This window comes from Leuciscus leuciscus (genome assembly GCF_965113295.1).
Source record: "Leuciscus leuciscus genome assembly, chromosome: 14".
Taxonomy (NCBI): Eukaryota; Metazoa; Chordata; class Actinopteri; order Cypriniformes; family Leuciscidae; genus Leuciscus; species Leuciscus leuciscus.
The window spans coordinates 12,683,613-12,700,748 of record NC_138738.1 but is presented as its reverse complement, the minus strand read 5'-3'; the positions used below and the strand labels follow the sequence as shown (position 1 = coordinate 12,700,748).

The 17,136-nt window shown below is 43.8% G+C and overlaps 1 protein-coding gene across 2 annotated transcripts in view; it reads right to left on the bottom strand.

Moving 5' to 3' along the window:
- The window catches only part of gabrg3 (gamma-aminobutyric acid type A receptor subunit gamma3), a 143,328-nt gene that overhangs the window by 23,533 nt on the left and 102,659 nt on the right, over nt 1-17,136 (bottom strand). For both annotated transcript variants that reach the window (XM_082137271.1, XM_082137272.1), the window contains one exon: nt 5,197-5,279. In XM_082137271.1, the coding sequence (XP_081993397.1) occupies nt 5,197-5,279 (83 nt within the window). The remainder of the gene's footprint in view (nt 1-5,196; nt 5,280-17,136) is intronic.

Sequence of the window (17,136 nt, the reverse complement as noted above, 5' to 3'; positions counted from 1 at the left end):
CTTGGTTCCTGCCTTAATGTCATGCTCAACTGACCATCATAAAAAATAAAATAAAAATAAAAATCAGAATGACACAGACCCTATTGGAAATGACTAATGACTGTTACATTTGATTATTCCCTGATATTTAGAGGGCAATTAATCATGACATTTATTTCAAGTTTATGGCAAATATTTGTCTCCTGATGTCCAAGTTTTGCTGGATCCAAACGTTTCAGTGCAAAAAATAACTATCTGATATTATAGATCAGGAAAATGTAACACATTTGGTTTAAGTCCAACACAGGAGGACCGCAAATTCTGCATCTTAGGGACCAGTGCCAAAGACAGCAGTGTGCAGAGGCAAAACAGAGAAGACAGATGGTTTGCAAGGCATAAATGATGTCATAAAGATGCATCCCTGGACGGTGAGGAGAGGGTAGGGGTCTACGACATCTCTTATGAGCTACATACAATGCTGTCCTGACATCTCTACATCGGCATTTTGGCCCAATTCAAACTCACACAGCGATTGTGATTCACAGCATCAGGCAGGTGATTCCTTCAGTGATCTAAATTCATACCTACACTGAAGCAATTCCCGCAGCAATCTGGGAGTGGCAATACGTGATAAGGTGAAGTGCCAAGGATATTCCCATTGTAATACCACTAATGAAGCCATCTTCAAACATCTTCAAACCATGAGAATTAAATCAAGTTATATTGAATCTCTGTCAGAAATGAAGATTCCCCTGCAGAAGCATGAAAGACAGTTGAAAAGGGTGAGTTTCCGAACACAGACACTCCACAAATGCCAAGTCATTCAAGTTTGCCAAATCACCTGTGAATGCAAAATTCTCAAGGAGCATTCAAATATTTTTTATTTCTATATAAAAGCTAGCCATCTGTTTGTTTCCCCTGATGGTACACACCTATCATTATAAGGACATTTCAAAGGCTTAATGGTTTTTATACTGAGCTAATGACGTTTTCTAGCCCCTAACCCTACCCATCACAGAAAACTGTCATTTTTCATATTCTCAATTGCACATGGAATGATTTAATTTGGCCCCAAACTAGTATCTTCTTGGTTAATAATATACACACATCACAAGACATGCAATCTTTCTAATTGTTTACACAGCTATCACAATTGCATTCAATATAAAAACTATTTTAAAAAGTAACAAACATTGTTATACAACTAAAATAAAATAAAAATAGAATGAAAATAAGCATGAAAAGGGGAAAAGAAAGGTGGAAGAGTGGAAGGTGGTGGAGAGAGATGAGGAGGAGAGGAAGAGTGGAACAGGTAGAAAGAGAGGAGGGGAAAGGAGGAGAGAGTGCATAGAAAAAGGAGAGGGCATAGAAAGAGTAGAAAGGGGAAAAGGAGAAGGTGAAGAGATAGGTCAAGTGGAGGACATTGGTGTGGTGGAAAGAATAAGAGGAGAAATTGTAAGAAGAAATGAAAAGAAAGCAGGATGGAAGAGGAGTGAAGTGACATCCAGTAGAAGGTACAGACTTTCAAATGTAATGATATTCACCTTAATTGACCATGTAATAAATCATGGCTTCTTGAGAGAAGCAAACAGATCCAAAGTGTTACTATGGCATTTCACATCTATATTTAAGAGTATTGTACTATACGATGATTGCTGATTTGTAGTTTTGAGAAAGCCTTAAAGTAGCAAGTTCTGTAAATTCCTCAAAAAAAATTATAATTCAGAATTGAAGTTCAAGAACACTGAGGATGACCATGTTTTTTTCTCATTGGAATAAGAGCATGTCATTGATAATCAATACCACCAACCAAAATGGAAGAGGCCTGTGGAGATGTTGAGGCAGAAGAACCATGTATTCAACATTCACAATGATTTTTCCCTCCCATAATGCATGAAAAGAATATATTTTGTGATGGAGATGAAATTCTCTAGCCAGATGTAAATTAGAGGCGTGATCAATAAAGTTCAGTGATTGCAGTACTGTACAACAGTAAACATTTGCTGAAATGGGAAAAACTTGTATAACAAAACCCCTCATTGAAAAACTTTACAATAAACATGTATTTTCATTAGTGTTTTTGTGCGTCTATAGCTGAATACGTTTAAAAAAAAATAGAGAACACACCTGTAGTTTTGATGATAGCATTCACTTTGAATAAATGCATTAAACAGCAGTGCTTCATTATGCAGTGAATATTCAACTTTCGTCAACATAAGAGTGTGCTTAGTGTGCTGTGTTAATTGTTCTGAGAGCAACTACATTCATTTGAAGAAATGTGTCAAATCGAATGAGAAAAACTATAACAAAATCGTTTAGTATGTTTATTTAGCATTTTGAATTACAAGGACATCGGCATGTCCTCATAATTTAGCCTAAAACCTGAATACACACAACAAATAAGGACTTTGGTGGGTCCTCATTATGTAGGTTAAACCAGTACACACACACACACACACACACACACACACACACACACACACACACAGACACATGCACGAACGCACACAAAATGTCTTTATTACTATCCTCATGGTGACATTTTGTATTAATTCTTATTTTAAAATTTTTTCTAAATGTGGTGAATTTATGCTTAAAAGGGGAAAAAATATCAGTCAATGGGGTAAGAAGAGTTTTCCTTTAGAATTACATTTATTTTTCTTACCCAATAGCCAGATATTTTACTTGTTTAAAGTATAAACTCACTTAATACCATTCATATATCAATTGTTGTCAATAGAGCAGCCATTTTTGGTATACCTCATAGCCCCATCAGTAAGAATCAAGTACCTCTTCATCGACACCAAAGCAAAAATATGTTTCTTTGAACTTGTTTTATACTGCATATTAACATTATTATTAGCATAACTACAATGACCATTATTAACATTTTTTATTATTCCTTTTGAGTGAGACAAAAAAGCTGTTGCAGAAATATCTAGATATATGTGTCAAAAATAAATAAATAAATAAAGACATTTAAAACAAAAAATTGGGCTCTCAATAGATTAAGCATTTATTATCCCCTTTATAAATTTTACATGCATGGCAAAATCAAAAACTTTCCAAACACCACTGGAACCTGCTTTAGTACCTCCTGGTAAGGAAGAGATATCAACAATGTCACAAACTATTTGCCAAAAGAACTAAAAGACTGAGATCAAAAGTTTCCATGGCAATGAAAGAGCAACCCTCAAATATTTCTAGATGTAGGACCTTCTTCAGTGATTCAACTCAATAAAGTCAAGGCCAAGCTTTAAAACATATTTTAAATCAAAAATCAAATCAAATCAAATCAAATCAAATCAAATCAAATCAAATCAAATCAAATCAAAACGAATTATCAGCAATGAGTAAACACACAAACACACAAATGTTTTCATGCCATATAGCATAAAGTTGACTATCAATAATTATCTGCTAATTTGTTAAAATAATATTTGAATTCAACTCCCTGTCTCAACCATTAAACATTCATTATAAAGTGTCTTTCTCAATAAAACTTTCATTTGTGAAATAACATATTTGGTTAGTGCTTTCCACACAATCTCTAATATTTTAGATACTCCTGAAAATGGGCATGATGTAACACATAGTTTTCTGTAAATGGATGTTGGTTCGGTATGTCATTCTGAGCATTGCTCCAAAAATGACTAAGAAAAAAATAAAACATTTCGAGAAGAGCAGAGAGCCTTGATGTGTGAATTAGGGGGTAGAAACAGAGGTGAGAAATCATATTACCCAGGGTCTCAAACTTTTCCAATTTACCCATGTCCTTCTTTGTCTGGACTCTTAACACCACAGATGCATCACCCATTACCAATCACCCTTGAGTAATGTCATTCATGACACCCCACTAATGAAGCCAGCTTTCAAGAGCCCATCGGACATGCAGAGTAATTACCAGCCTATCTGTGCCCTTGGTGTATACATGTAATGAAATCCATGGCCTAGTTTCTATATAAGAGAATATATGGAGAGCAAAAATGAAACATTACATCATAAAGCATGAAATCCTAATCAGCTGTGACACATTCCCAGCAGCAATACCATGTCTACCATCAGAAATGTGCTCTTGCAATATTATCCATAAAATCCGATTTTACAGGCTAAATATCACGCCTGATTGTCTTTCTCAGTTAAAGGGGTCATATCGTACATTTTCCTCAAAATTTTTCCCCCTGAAGTAAATTAAACAGTATTTTATTTATTTTTTGCTGTTGTGACTCCAATATAAACACCCCCTTTCACAGGTGAAATATTGCCAAATAGAGTTTGAATTGCTTTTGTGGCAAGACTGGTTTAACTGCTATTAATCAAACAATAGGATGAGAATTTTATTGGTGTTGTTGTTATGAGAGAAATGTAATATAATCGAATCCTATAGTGGCTTTTCAGAACATTTATCACTTGTTTGTGAAGATATGTGAATATTTCAAAGACATTCCAGGGCATATTGTTCTTCTAAACTGAACATTTACAGCATAAAAGGCAACTGGAGTGAGAAATGCTTTGACCAAAAAGATCGAAGTAGCCTATATGCACCTGTAACCCGTCTGATTCTACTCGCCCCGCTTTGAGCAGGATTCGAACCAGCGCATGGGAGGTGGGCGTGCTAACAAGGACGCTGAAGACCGCAGCATCTAGCGTCTGTCACTAATGCGCCTCTTGAGATCAGGGGAGTGAGGTTTACCCACACAGCTCTCACTAGCTGACCTCTTTTAAACTCCTAAATGATCTCCTAAACCTCACTGGGTCCCCATCAGGGTCACGGCACCAATGTAACCGGCGTCTTCAGGACCTGCCTTCATTGGTGACAGCCAGGTAACGATCGTGCTTGCCGTAAACTTCTGCACTGTTTATCACCGTTGTGAAATTAAACCACTGTTAAACCACTTTTATAGTGTATAGCATGAAATAGTGTAATTAATTAAAAGATTATCAACAATATGTAACTTTACTTTTTATAAATAATAAGAAGAGGGGTTCCCTTTTACTCACTTGAACACATGCCTCCCCAGCCATGGCAACACTGTACTGATATGCTTCAAATGAAGCATTTCAAAAGGCATATTGATATTCTTGTAGCTACTTGAATGTGCAAGGTTGTCTTGTACAAAGAACAAATAACAAACCAAAACATTCACAACCAAAGGAGAAAAGAAATGGAAATCTAAAGTTGTGAATCCGAGGAGACTAAAAGGAAGAGATACTCACAGCTGGAGAAGATGAGTGGGCAGGAGTGCTCATCCATAGGAAAGTTATGCAGTTGAAGCTGGCATTCTGCGTTTATGGTCAATCTATGAAGAGAAGAAGCAACATACATTTACAATGCAAAAGAATATAAAGCACAACATAAAGCAGAAGGGCGGTGCACAATAAAAGAGACATGGCCATGGCATTTGCTGTAAGTGAAATAACTAAATCCTATTTACTTAAGCAAACAAAAAAGGAGCGGATGATTTTGATTCATGACATTTTGTTACAGCATATATCAGCTGTTGTTCTCATGAGGGACACTTGGTTCACTTTCAATTTTTAGGATGAGAAATTGGCAGTTTGAAGAAGCTTGTTTGACAGATGTCTACTCGGAAACAGGTTTAATTCTTTTTAATTTTCCGACAGCCCAGCAAGTGACGCTCAGGTGAAATCACTGACGTTTGAAGCATCTGTTTCATACATTAGTGTAGGATTTAAAGTTTTAATTATTATATCCCACAGGAAGAATATAATGAACCACAGCTGTGTTGACTGCATGCTTATTAACCATATAGCATGAATAAGGATGACACTGTTAATCATATGACACAGAAATATAATTATTCCCTATCCTTGACATTTGTATATCTATGGAGTCATTCTGTTACCTGTATTTTGGCTATAGTTAGGATTGCCAAGTAAACTCATTCTGGTAGATACTGTAACTAAACCATTTGGTAATAAAAATCTAAATTGACATGTACAGTATTCTGATGAAATAAGAAACATATGAATTGCTAATATTTCATTATATTGTATTTTATGTTGTGCCTGTGCTCAATTCTTTTTTGAGGGCTCATAAAAGTGTGAAATTATCTTATTTGGAATATTTTTCCCTGTCTGTTAGTGAGCCTGCTTTTGAATCGGCTAGTGTCAGCCAATCAGTTTTGACATGACATTTCAAAATGTTCCGTGGTCCCATTAAAAATTACGTCAGATTTTAGATATTGCGGTAGTGCACATACACAAATAGTAGTTAAATAAAACAAAGAAAATAGACATGAAATAAGAAATATAATAATACTAAAAATGATAATACTAAAAAACATCTCATTGGAAGAATATCAGTTACAAAAAATAAAGATGGAATTTGCTAATATGCAAGAGAAAATTCATTATTTTAAGAAAAAAATGTATGGATAATAATAATAAAACACCTAAATGAAAAAACAAAAAACAAAAAAAACAGTTATAATAACAGTGGTACTGTGAATAGAGAAAATGTAATTTTACTGTAAAAAACTGCGCTGTAAAATAACGGTAATCTACTGGCAGCTGTGGTTGCCAGCAATGTACTGTTAATTTACAGCCCTTTACCGTTAATTTAAAGCTCTCCTTTTTTACACTATGTTACCATAAAAATACCATGAAAGGTAACTCATATAATTTGGGAAACCGATTGCTTCAAACAGTTCGAGTTTAAAAACTAGTATTTATACTGATAGTACTGTGAACTTCATTTGAGTCCACTGAAAATGAATATCTCTTAATATAAAACTGCAAACAACTAATGTGTAATAGTGAATTCATTAAAAACATGACTTTAACTAAAATCTTTGCAGTTTGTATTTAGCAAACAATAGCACGCATGTATGTGCTAATGTACTAAGCAAGGAGATTGTCACTGCATCAGAAACTACACAGTTACTGCTTTTAAATAAAGCAACCGACAGCATAACATCAGTATTTCTCTGCTCATCTTTGACTGAAGCACATGCTCTACTCTCCAGCACAATGGTGACCCACAAAACTAATTAATTAAACTAACAGATCTCTCCTATATCATCTTGTGTAAAAACACATAAAACACTTCAGTTTAATATTTACTCTCCTTATCAGTTATTGACTTCGCATAACTTTTTTCTATGAACTAATATTTCAGTGAAATTAACTTCTTTCGTTTAATAAATCTGACTGTTAAATTTTAGTAGCCTGGAAATCCAGACCTAAATCTGAAAGATTAATGGTCTGGCATCGACTAATGAAAATCGGCCAGCTCGAGGGGCGGCACCAAGCATGCATTTGAAAATCTCACTGCACGCAATTGGATAACACTACGACCAATCACAACAAGCCCCATACGTTTAGCTACCAGTGGAGCTAACTGGTAGATTAGACTCTTGCCGTATCTGGTCGGCAAAACAACAAAAACGTCCTTCTAGCAAAGGAACGATTCGAGCACCGTCTTCTGTTCCTCTTTTAGATAAAAAGCCAAGTCTAACTTGTTCATTGTAGTGGCCAAAGCCGTTTCAAACAGCTGGTGTTCATCCATAGCCATCTTGCAATGTTTACTAATGACTTCGACATCACAGCGCTGTCATCATCTGTTTAGCTCACCTCTGGCTCGCCTATATCAGATAACCCGATGTGATTGGTGCAGCTCGGATACAAGGGCATATTTAATGAGCATCATTACTTGACGCCAGAGTAAACTTGCTGAGCAAATTCAACTTGTACTCTCGTGAGAACTCTGGTTCCCTTTCAGTTGCTGACGTGACGACGTAATTGGGATCACTTCGAGTGTCTACAGAACGAGCCAATGAACGTTGGCGTGCGTGAATCGCGTCACGCGCCCTCGCCCCGCGGGTATAAACAGGAAGCGGGCGCACGCACACATTGTCTTTCACTTCGGAGCCGAGCTTCTATGAGACTTCTGTCTATGAGAATCAGCGCTTTTGTAGACTTCAAAGGAAAATCTCTCTCTGCTTGCAGTGTTGGTGTGACGGCACGATCAGCGGTGGCCGCGAGCATTGCAGCTCACAACTGCTGTTTTCACAGCACTATTGTTTGTGTCTGTGTGTGTGTCGGTTCGGTGGGCGTTTCCCCTGTGTGTGTTCATTCACACTGCGGCTACCCCTGGGTGCCTCAGCACTAAGAGAGTGTTTTTCCAATCTTTTTTATTTTACTAAAAGAGCAACACAAGCGTGACCCTGCGTCTTTTTCAAGATGTCATTCCGCTTGTGCGTTTCTGGATGCCGTCGTTCCCTGGCGCCAGCAGATAGCCACAGTAGTTGAGGCAGCTGAGGCAGCTTTTGTGGATAGTTCATGTTCCCATTGCGGGAATTTGACTATCTCAGCGCTTAGATCGAGACTCGCTTACCTCAAGGGAGGTGCAGTCCCCTCGCCTATGCCCCGATCTAGTGTTTATTCTGCCCCGCAGAATAGACCTACTTCGGTGCATGACCAGGGTGATCTGAGGGTTACCGTGAGGGCTTCCCCGTCGAGTCAACCTCCGCGGGCCCCTCACGCCTCACAAGCGCTGTTGCCATTGGGGCCCCTTAGTGAACGTCTTGGTCCTTCTCCGGAACGACCAACCGTTTCCTTTGGGGCTCTAGCTGACGATCAGATGTCGATCGCAGCATCGGAGGGGGAGCTTCAGTCCTCTGGAGATGACGACTCGGCTGCGTTGCCCCCTTCGGGGCGTGTAGCGTTGTCCGAGACCGATCCAGAATGGGCGGCTATGCTTTCCCGGGCCGCCGAGAAGGTTGGGCTTGCGTGGAACCCTACACCACGTTCAACCTTCTCGGTTGGATGATTGGTTTCTCGGGGCAGGCCGTGCTTTTTCTCAGTGCGCCGCCCCGGTACCTTTCTTTCCGGAGGTGCATGAGGAGCTTTCTAGGACGTGGAAGGCACCGTATAGTGCCCGAAGCCGTTCTAGTGGCTCCTCCCCCCTCGCCACCCTCGACGGCGGGGCAGCTAAGGGGTATGTGGATATCCCCCCAGTGGAACGGGCCGTTGCGATGCAACTGTGTCCGGCGTCCGCCTCCTCTTGGCGGGGTAATCCACGCCTCCCGTCCAAGGCCTGTAAGTTTCCGTCCGGTCTAACGGCGAAGGCTTACAAGGCCTATGGACAGGCTGCTTCCGCCCTCCATGCCATGGCGCTCTTGCAGGTCCACCAGGCCCAGGCGCTCATGGACATGAACGAGGGTGGTTCTGACCCAGAGCTCCTCCGGGAGCTCCGTGTGGCAACCGACCTCGCCCTCCAGGCGACGAAGGAAACCGTACGTTCAGTCGGTCAGGCGATGTCCACCTTGGTGGTCCAGGAGCGCCACCTTTGGCTCAACCTGGCGGATATGAGGGACACCGATAAATATCAGTTCCTGGATGCCCCTCTTTCCCAGGTTGGGTTGTTCTGCGACGCGGTCGAGAGCTTTGCCCAGCAGTTCTCGGCCGCACAGAAGCAGACGGAGGCCATCCGGCACATCCTGCCCCGGCGGACCGCTGCTGCTCCCACCCGTCCGCCGGCCGCAGACCCTCCGTCTACTCGTCGCCGAGGTCGGCCTTCTGCGGCGTCCTCTGCTCCCGCTAAGCCCCAGCAGCAGCAACCATCCAGGCCTCAGCATGGAGCAAGCCGTAGGAAGCCGACCCCGGGTCAGTGGTACCCACATTTTCAAAAAAAGAGCAATTTCTGAAACCTCCGGGCCCCAAGAGGGCGCGCTTGGCAGTCGACGACGCCGTCATGCCTTGTCACTCCCGAGCCCCTCTTTCATCGCCAGCGGGCAGCAGTGGCTGTGTCCTGGAGGCACTGACGCCTCCGCACACTCACTCTGCCCTTCGACGGAAGCAGGTATGTGCTGCACCACACACTCAGACCCCACTTCGGGCCGCTGTGCTGTCCGAGTCGGGTCCCTGCATTCCGCTGCGCTGCCCCACCCCGGGTACGTCCGTGGTGCCGTTGGTCCGGCTTGCTCGGTCTCTGGGAGCCTGGTTAACGCTTCCCAGCCCGTCTCACTGGCTCATACGTACCATCAGACTCGGCTATGCGATTCAGTTCGCCCGGCACCCCCCTGCTTTCAAGGGCATTCTGTTCACCCGTGTTTTGGCGGACAGTGCCCCTGTGCTCAGGTCAGAGATTGCAGTCCTACTGGCGAAGGACGCGATCGAGCCGGTCCCTCCAGCCGATTTGTACCCAAGAAAGGTGGTGGGTTACGACCAATCTTGGACCAGCGCGTCCTGAATCGGTCCCTTCACAGGCTACCGTTCAAGATGCTTACGCAGAAACGCATTTTCAAATGCATCCATTCCCCAAGATTGGTTTGCAGCGATCGACCTGAAGGACGCGTACTTTCATGTCTCGATTCTCCCTCGACACAGACCGTTTCTTCGCTTTGCGTTCGAGGGACGGGAATATCAGTACAAGGTCTTACCCTTCGGGCTGGCCCTGTCGCCCCGCGTCTTCACGAAAGTCGCGGAGGCGGCCATTGCTCCCGTGTACGAGCGTGGTGTTCGCATCCTCAACTACCTCGACGACTGGCTTATTCTGGCCCAGTCGAGAGAGCAGTTGTGCGAACACAGGGACATGGTGCTCAGTCACCTCAGCCACCTAGGGCTTCGGGTCAACTGGGAAAAGAGCAAACTCACCCACGGGCAGAGGATCTCTTTTCTCGGTATGGAGTTGGACTCGATCAACATGACAGCGCGCCTCACCGAGGCCCGTGTCCAGTCAGTATTGGACTGCGTGAGCACGCTCAGATGCAGGACAGCGGCACCTCTGAAACTTTTTCAGAGGCTCCTGGGGCATATGGCATCTGCAGCCACGGTTACGCCGCTCGGATTGCTTCATATGAGGCCGCTCCAACACTGGCTTCACGATCGAGTCCCGAGATGGGCGTGGCAGAGCGGCTCGTGCCGGGTCCAAGTGACTCCGCACTGTCGCCAAACTCTCAGCTTGTGGTCGGACCCTTCGTTCCTGCGGGCAGGAGTTCCCCTGGAACAAGTGTCCAGGCACTCTGTGGTCTCCACAGATGCCTCTGCCACCGGCTGGGGGGCCACGTACAACGGGCATGCAGCTTCAGGTCTGTGGACGGGGCCTCAACTGCTTTGGCACATCAATTGCCTTGAGTTGTTAGCAGTACGTCTTGTGCTGAGCCGCTTCAAAACGCTGCTACTAGACAAGCACATACTGGTCCGTTCGGACAGCACTGTGACCGTTGCGTACATCAACCGCCAAGATGGTCTACGCTCCCGCCGCATGTCACAACTCGCCCGCCATCTCCTCCTCTGGAGTCAGAAGCATCTGAGGTCGCTTCGTGCCGTTTACATTCCGGGCCTGCTCAACCGTGCAGCCGACGAGCTCTCACGGCAGTAGGTGTTACCGGGAGAATGGCGACTCCATCCCCAGGTGGTCCAGCTGATTTTCAGGCGCTTCGGGACCGCTCAGGTAGATCAGGGGACCCTCGGCACGGATGCTCTGGCACACAGCTGGCCCCGGGGCCTTCGCAAGTATGCATTTCCCCCAGTGAGCCTTCTTGCACAGACCTTGTGCAAAGTCAGGGAGGACGAGGAGCAGGTCTTGTTAGTTGCGCCGTATTGGCCCAACCGGACCTGGTTCCCGGAACTAGTGCTCCTCGCGACAGCCCCTACCTGGCCCATCCCTCTGAGAGAGGACCTACTCTCTCAGAGACGGGGCACCCTATGGCACCTCTGACCTCTTGAAACTCCATGTCTGGTCCCTGGACGGGACGCGGAGGTTCTAGGTGACCTACCCCCTGCGGTAGTTGACACCATCACTTCCGCTAGAGCCCCCTCTACGAGGCGCCTCTATGCGTTGAAGTGGAACCTGTTCGTTGACTGGTGCTCCTCTCACGAGGAGAACCCCCGATCTTGCTCGATCAGAGCCGTGCTTTCCTTCCTGCAAGAAGGGCTGGAGCGAAGGCTGTCTCCCTCCACCCTTAAAGTGTATGTTGCCGCTATTGCCGCACATCACGATGCTGTTGATGATAAGTCTTTGGGAAGGCACGACCTGATCGTCAGGTTCCTGAGGGGAGCGAGGAGACTGAATCCTCCTCGCCCACTCTCTATACCCTCTTGGGATTTGTCTCTGGTCCTTTCGGCTCTTCAGAGACCACCCTTTGAGCCTTTGCAATCAGCTGAGTTAAAAATCTTGTCCTGTAAGACAGTTCTCCTGGTTGCATTGGCCTCTATCAAGAGGGTAGGGGACCTGCATGCATTTTCGGTCGACGAATCGTGCCTAGAATTCGGCCCGGATAACTCTCACGTCATCCTGAGACCCCGGCCCGGATACGTGCCCAAGGTTCCTACCACTCCCTTCCGGGACCAGGTAGTGAACCTGCAAGCGCTGCCTTCGGAGGAGGCAGACTCAGCCCTGGCTTTTCTCTGTCCCGTTCGCGCTCTGCGTCTGTACGGGGACAGAACGCAAAGCCTCAGGACCTCAGATCAGCTCTTCGTCTGTTACAGAGGCCAGCAGAAGGGGAAGGCTGTCTCCAAGCAGAGGATGGCCCACTGGATAGTGGATGCCATCGCCTTGGCTTACGAAGCCCAAGGCGTGCCCTGCCCGCCCGGGTTGGAAGCCCACTCCAATAGGGGTGTCGCTTCTTCCTGTGCGCTGGCACACGGCGCCTCGCTGACAGACATCTGTAGAGCTGCAGGCTGGGCGACACCTAACACGTTCGCTAGGTTTTATAGCCTACGTGTTGAGCCGGTTTCTTCCTGTGTGCTCGCTTCAACTAGCCGGTAACACCGAAGTTCCCGCTCTAGTGTCGGCTTACTGCGCCACTCCCTTCCTAGGAATGGATACGTGCGCTTTTTGCTCCAGTCGAGTTCCCCAGTTGGCGAACCCTGTGAGTTCCTCCGCACCCCTTCGGCAGTCGGACGTTGCGGAGAGTCCGACGCCAGGCCTAGTGCTCGTATGCTGTGTAACTTGTGCTAGGCTGGGTTCCATATGTGATGATCCCTGCGGCGATCCCATATGTGTATTTTCCACGACCAGCTCCCTGCGGTGAGCCCGTGTCTTCCCTCGGCAGAGTCTGCTCTGCCGTCACTGTCGGTGTAGTCTCCCCCTTCGGGTGGAGCCACCCCAGGGACATTCCATATGTTGCACTGCCCCTTCGGCCAGTCCATATGTGTATTCTCCACATGTAGGAGGTACCCTTCGGGCAGGATGTGGCTCCGCAGCGTTCTTTCCCCTGGAAAGGTACGCTTCCCAGTGTTATCCAAGAGTTCCACTGTGTGGGGTATAATGGAACAGCAGTTGAACTCCCTCTACGCAGGTCTTCCGCCCCAGCAGTTGGGGGTCTGAGAGTCTTGCGTAGGGCGCTGGATGTGGCAGCAACTGTGGCGTTTTCCATGGGATCCCAATTACGTCGCCACCGTTGCTGACCATCGCTGCATGGCCGTCACAAATCTCGGCTCCTCAGCGAAAAACAATGTGTGCGTGCGCCCGCTTCCTGTTTATACCCGGGCGGCGGGGCGGGGGCGCGTGACGCGATTCACGCAAGCCAATTCATTGGCTCATTCTGTAGACACTCGAAGTTGATAGGGCTCCCTGAAGTGATCCCAATTACGTCGTCACGTCGACGTTATGTCTCCCGTTCCCTCCTTCAGGGAACGAGGGTTACATCAGTAACCGAGACGATTTCCAGGGTAACATTTTACAGTATATTACTGGTTTTCCTTGATTTTACGGTAATCTACTGGCAGCTGTGTTTGCCAGTAAATTGCTGTTTTTCTACAGTTTTATGCCGTAAATAAATGTACAGTTGATTACCGATTAAAATACGCTTCACTCTGTTTTTTTTTTTATTTGACACATTTAACCCTTTTAACCACACTGCAAAACTTTCTGTTTTAAATGAATACTTGTCTGTCCACACAACAGAGTGTTGGAGTAACACTGAAGCAGTGTTGAAGTTAATTATATAATTCAGTGATTAACTAATTATTGAGCATTAGTGATGAACACCTGATGTTAACAAGCAGAATCACTGAAGGAAAGAGGAACAAGAAGAACAGAAAAAAACAAAACACAAGAACTACAACTGACTTCAGCCACAGAAGACATTAAATATCTGAAGATCTCAGCAGAGGAGGATTAAACAACTCCAAAAAATAGCATTACCAGCTTCACTTATTACTAACCAGATTGACTTTATTTATTTTTTTATTCGTCTACAGAAATTCCCATTGAGAATTAACAGAGATGTTGTTTTGTTTCATTTGACGTTACAATTATGGAGATCAGTGTTTACTTTAGTTGGGCTCTTGACCCTTGACTTTAACATTAGTTTTTCTTTGGCTGCTGTAACTGTGTGTTTTAAAGACACATTTGTTGTGGCGGAAACAAAGCCAACAAAAATTAGATCAGGTATTGCTGATTATGATGTCATCACATAATGTTTGCAACACCAATCACATATTGTGTCTGATCCCTTATCAAAAATGTGTTGTTTTAATACAGCTTAAAACTACACTGTGTAGGATTTTCTCCCATCTAGCGGTGAAATTGTTTATGACTACCAACTGAATATTACTTTCTAGCCGCTCCCATTCCGAGGGCGTTTTAACTCCTACGGTGGCCGTATTATTTCAAATCTGCCGGCAGTAATCTCCCCCTCGCATTCGTCACGGTGCAACTGAGTGTAAAAACGCGAAAGGCGAAGCTTGAATTTCCAGGTATGTCCCTCTTTGGCTAATGTATTTTAAAGATGGAGGCGCAACATGGCTGCCGCCATTCGAGCGACTCGCTCGTATGTATTCTAAATGGCAGATTCTACGCTTACGAGAATACTTGATTAGTTGGTAGAAGTAATTACACATTAATGAGCACATATCATTTTGAAAGAACAAAGTGTTTTTTGCTAAGAATCAACTTAAAAAATTACACAGTGTAGCTTTAAAGGGTTAGTTCACCCAAAAATGAAAATTCTGTCAGTAATTACTCACCCTCATGTTGCAAGATTTTCGTTCATCTTCGGAACACAAATTAAGATATTTTTTATTAAATCTGAGAGCTGGCACACTCCTTCATAGGCTGCTATGTAATTGCATCTGCCGGCCCAGAAAAGTTAGATAGATAAAATAGTCCAAGTGACTACAGTGACTCAACCTTAAGTTTATCAAGGCACAAGAATACTTTTTGTGCTCAAAAATAAACAAAAATAACGACTTTATTTAACTATTCATTTTCTTCTGTGTGGGCCTCTGACGTGAGTTCACGAGAGCGTCACGACGCATGCGTGAGAACTGGGTAAACTAACCCTTTAATTTTATATTTCTACACTGTAAAACTACAGAAAAAGATCAAACAGTGATGCGCAATCAGTTTTTTCACTGATTTTGATTTTGAACTGATTTCTTGAAAAATAAATGGGAACTATGGCTTCAGTCAGACACACACAGACATCAAGAATCAGCCAATGAATCTCAACAATGGTGACAATCAACAAAAAAGATAACACCAAATCTGAACCATCACAAAACACGCTACTAAACACAAAATCACAGTGATACCATAATACTTTTTTTTTTTTTTAAACATCACCCATATAAATACATTAGATAGTAAAAGAGATCAGTGAATCGGGCCACTAGATGATGATTGTGACCATTAACAAACAACCATTGTCATCTGACCCTGTTTTCTTTCAGCTTTTTTGCCATAGCAAATGTCTTTTAAAGACACAGCTACCGCAGCCAAAGAAAAACTAATGTTCAAAAGTCAAGGGTCAAGAGCCCAACTAAAGCAAACACTGATCACCATCATGGTAATGAAAATAAAATGACATCTAAACCTCTGTCCGCTTTTAATAAGAACTTCTGTAGACGTCTGACAGAAATAAAGTCAAACTGGTTAGTAATAAGTGAAGCTGGTGGAGTTGTTTAATCCTTGTAGTTGTAGATCTTCAGAGATTTAATGTATTTTATCTTCAGTTGATTTCATCTTTTTTTCCTCTTTCCTTCATTGATTCTGCTTGTTAACAGCAGGTTTTCATCGGTGTCTGAATTAACTTCGAAATTTAATTAAAATAACTAAGAAATGATCCACTCAGTCAAGTGGGCTATATTAGTGAACTAATGTAGGGAATAGTGAATGAGGGTATTGGGTGTGATTTGGAACACAGCCTCTGAGTGTCGACTTTGAGCGCTGTTATTTCACAGTATTTTCCTGTAGGCTACTTTCTCGAAAATGACAAATATCACACAGAATGCATTTTTTTCTACTGTATATTGCTGTTTTAATGGAAAACAGCATGTTACTGTCAAAATTTGGCCGTTTCTTTTTTTTACAGCAATTGTTTACAGTGTAGAGTCTCTCCAGCTAGTTATTGTTTCATGGGTTGAGACACTAAATTTGCCTGCCCCTTATTCTGAAGTCTGAAACAGTAATATGATAAATACACATCAAGTAGATTATAGGTAAATTCCAACTCCTGCAAGAAAAATTGGTGGATAGTTTCTTGAGCATATGAAATGAATAGACAAGCAGACACACAGTGCTCCATTGGCTATTCAAACACAATCCCTTGCTTCAGCGGGTAACATAGCCAGTGGATAATTGGCTTACAGTTACAACCTTAGCCTTTGCAAATGTGACAAAGAAGCCATCATGGTAAATTGCCATATTGGTAAACAAACGGCCCGACAGCACATATTAAGCATTATGGAGAGGTATGGCAAATCAAATTTCGCATTTCTCAGCTCAGACCTGAATCCGTGCCATTAAGCTCTGTGCGTCGCAGCTCAGAAAGCTTACAGCACTCACAAAATCCAGCATTGTTTACTTCAAAGCTCCGATGACTGCAATTAAAATAGAGAGTGACATTTTGTAGTCTGCACTACCCTTTTCTCTTCACACTCCTCCTAAATACCACTGCTGCATGTCTACTGTGTCACTGAATATCGATCATGAGCTCCATATGGGAGCATCTAGTTAGCCTTTGTTCCAGATTGGCTTTATCCGTAGAATTTGCCCCTCAGCATCAACGCTGTTTCTCCTGTTGCCAAGGAAATATTTCACGGAACACTGGAGACGGCATGATGTAGTCTCTTCCACTGGCCTGTGAAATGTCCACTGGTCCAAATAGACGCTGTGGTCTTCAGGCTGCTGAGAGATACCGGAATAGGCCATCGCCCTGCCTAGGATGCATTAACCAGGGAGCT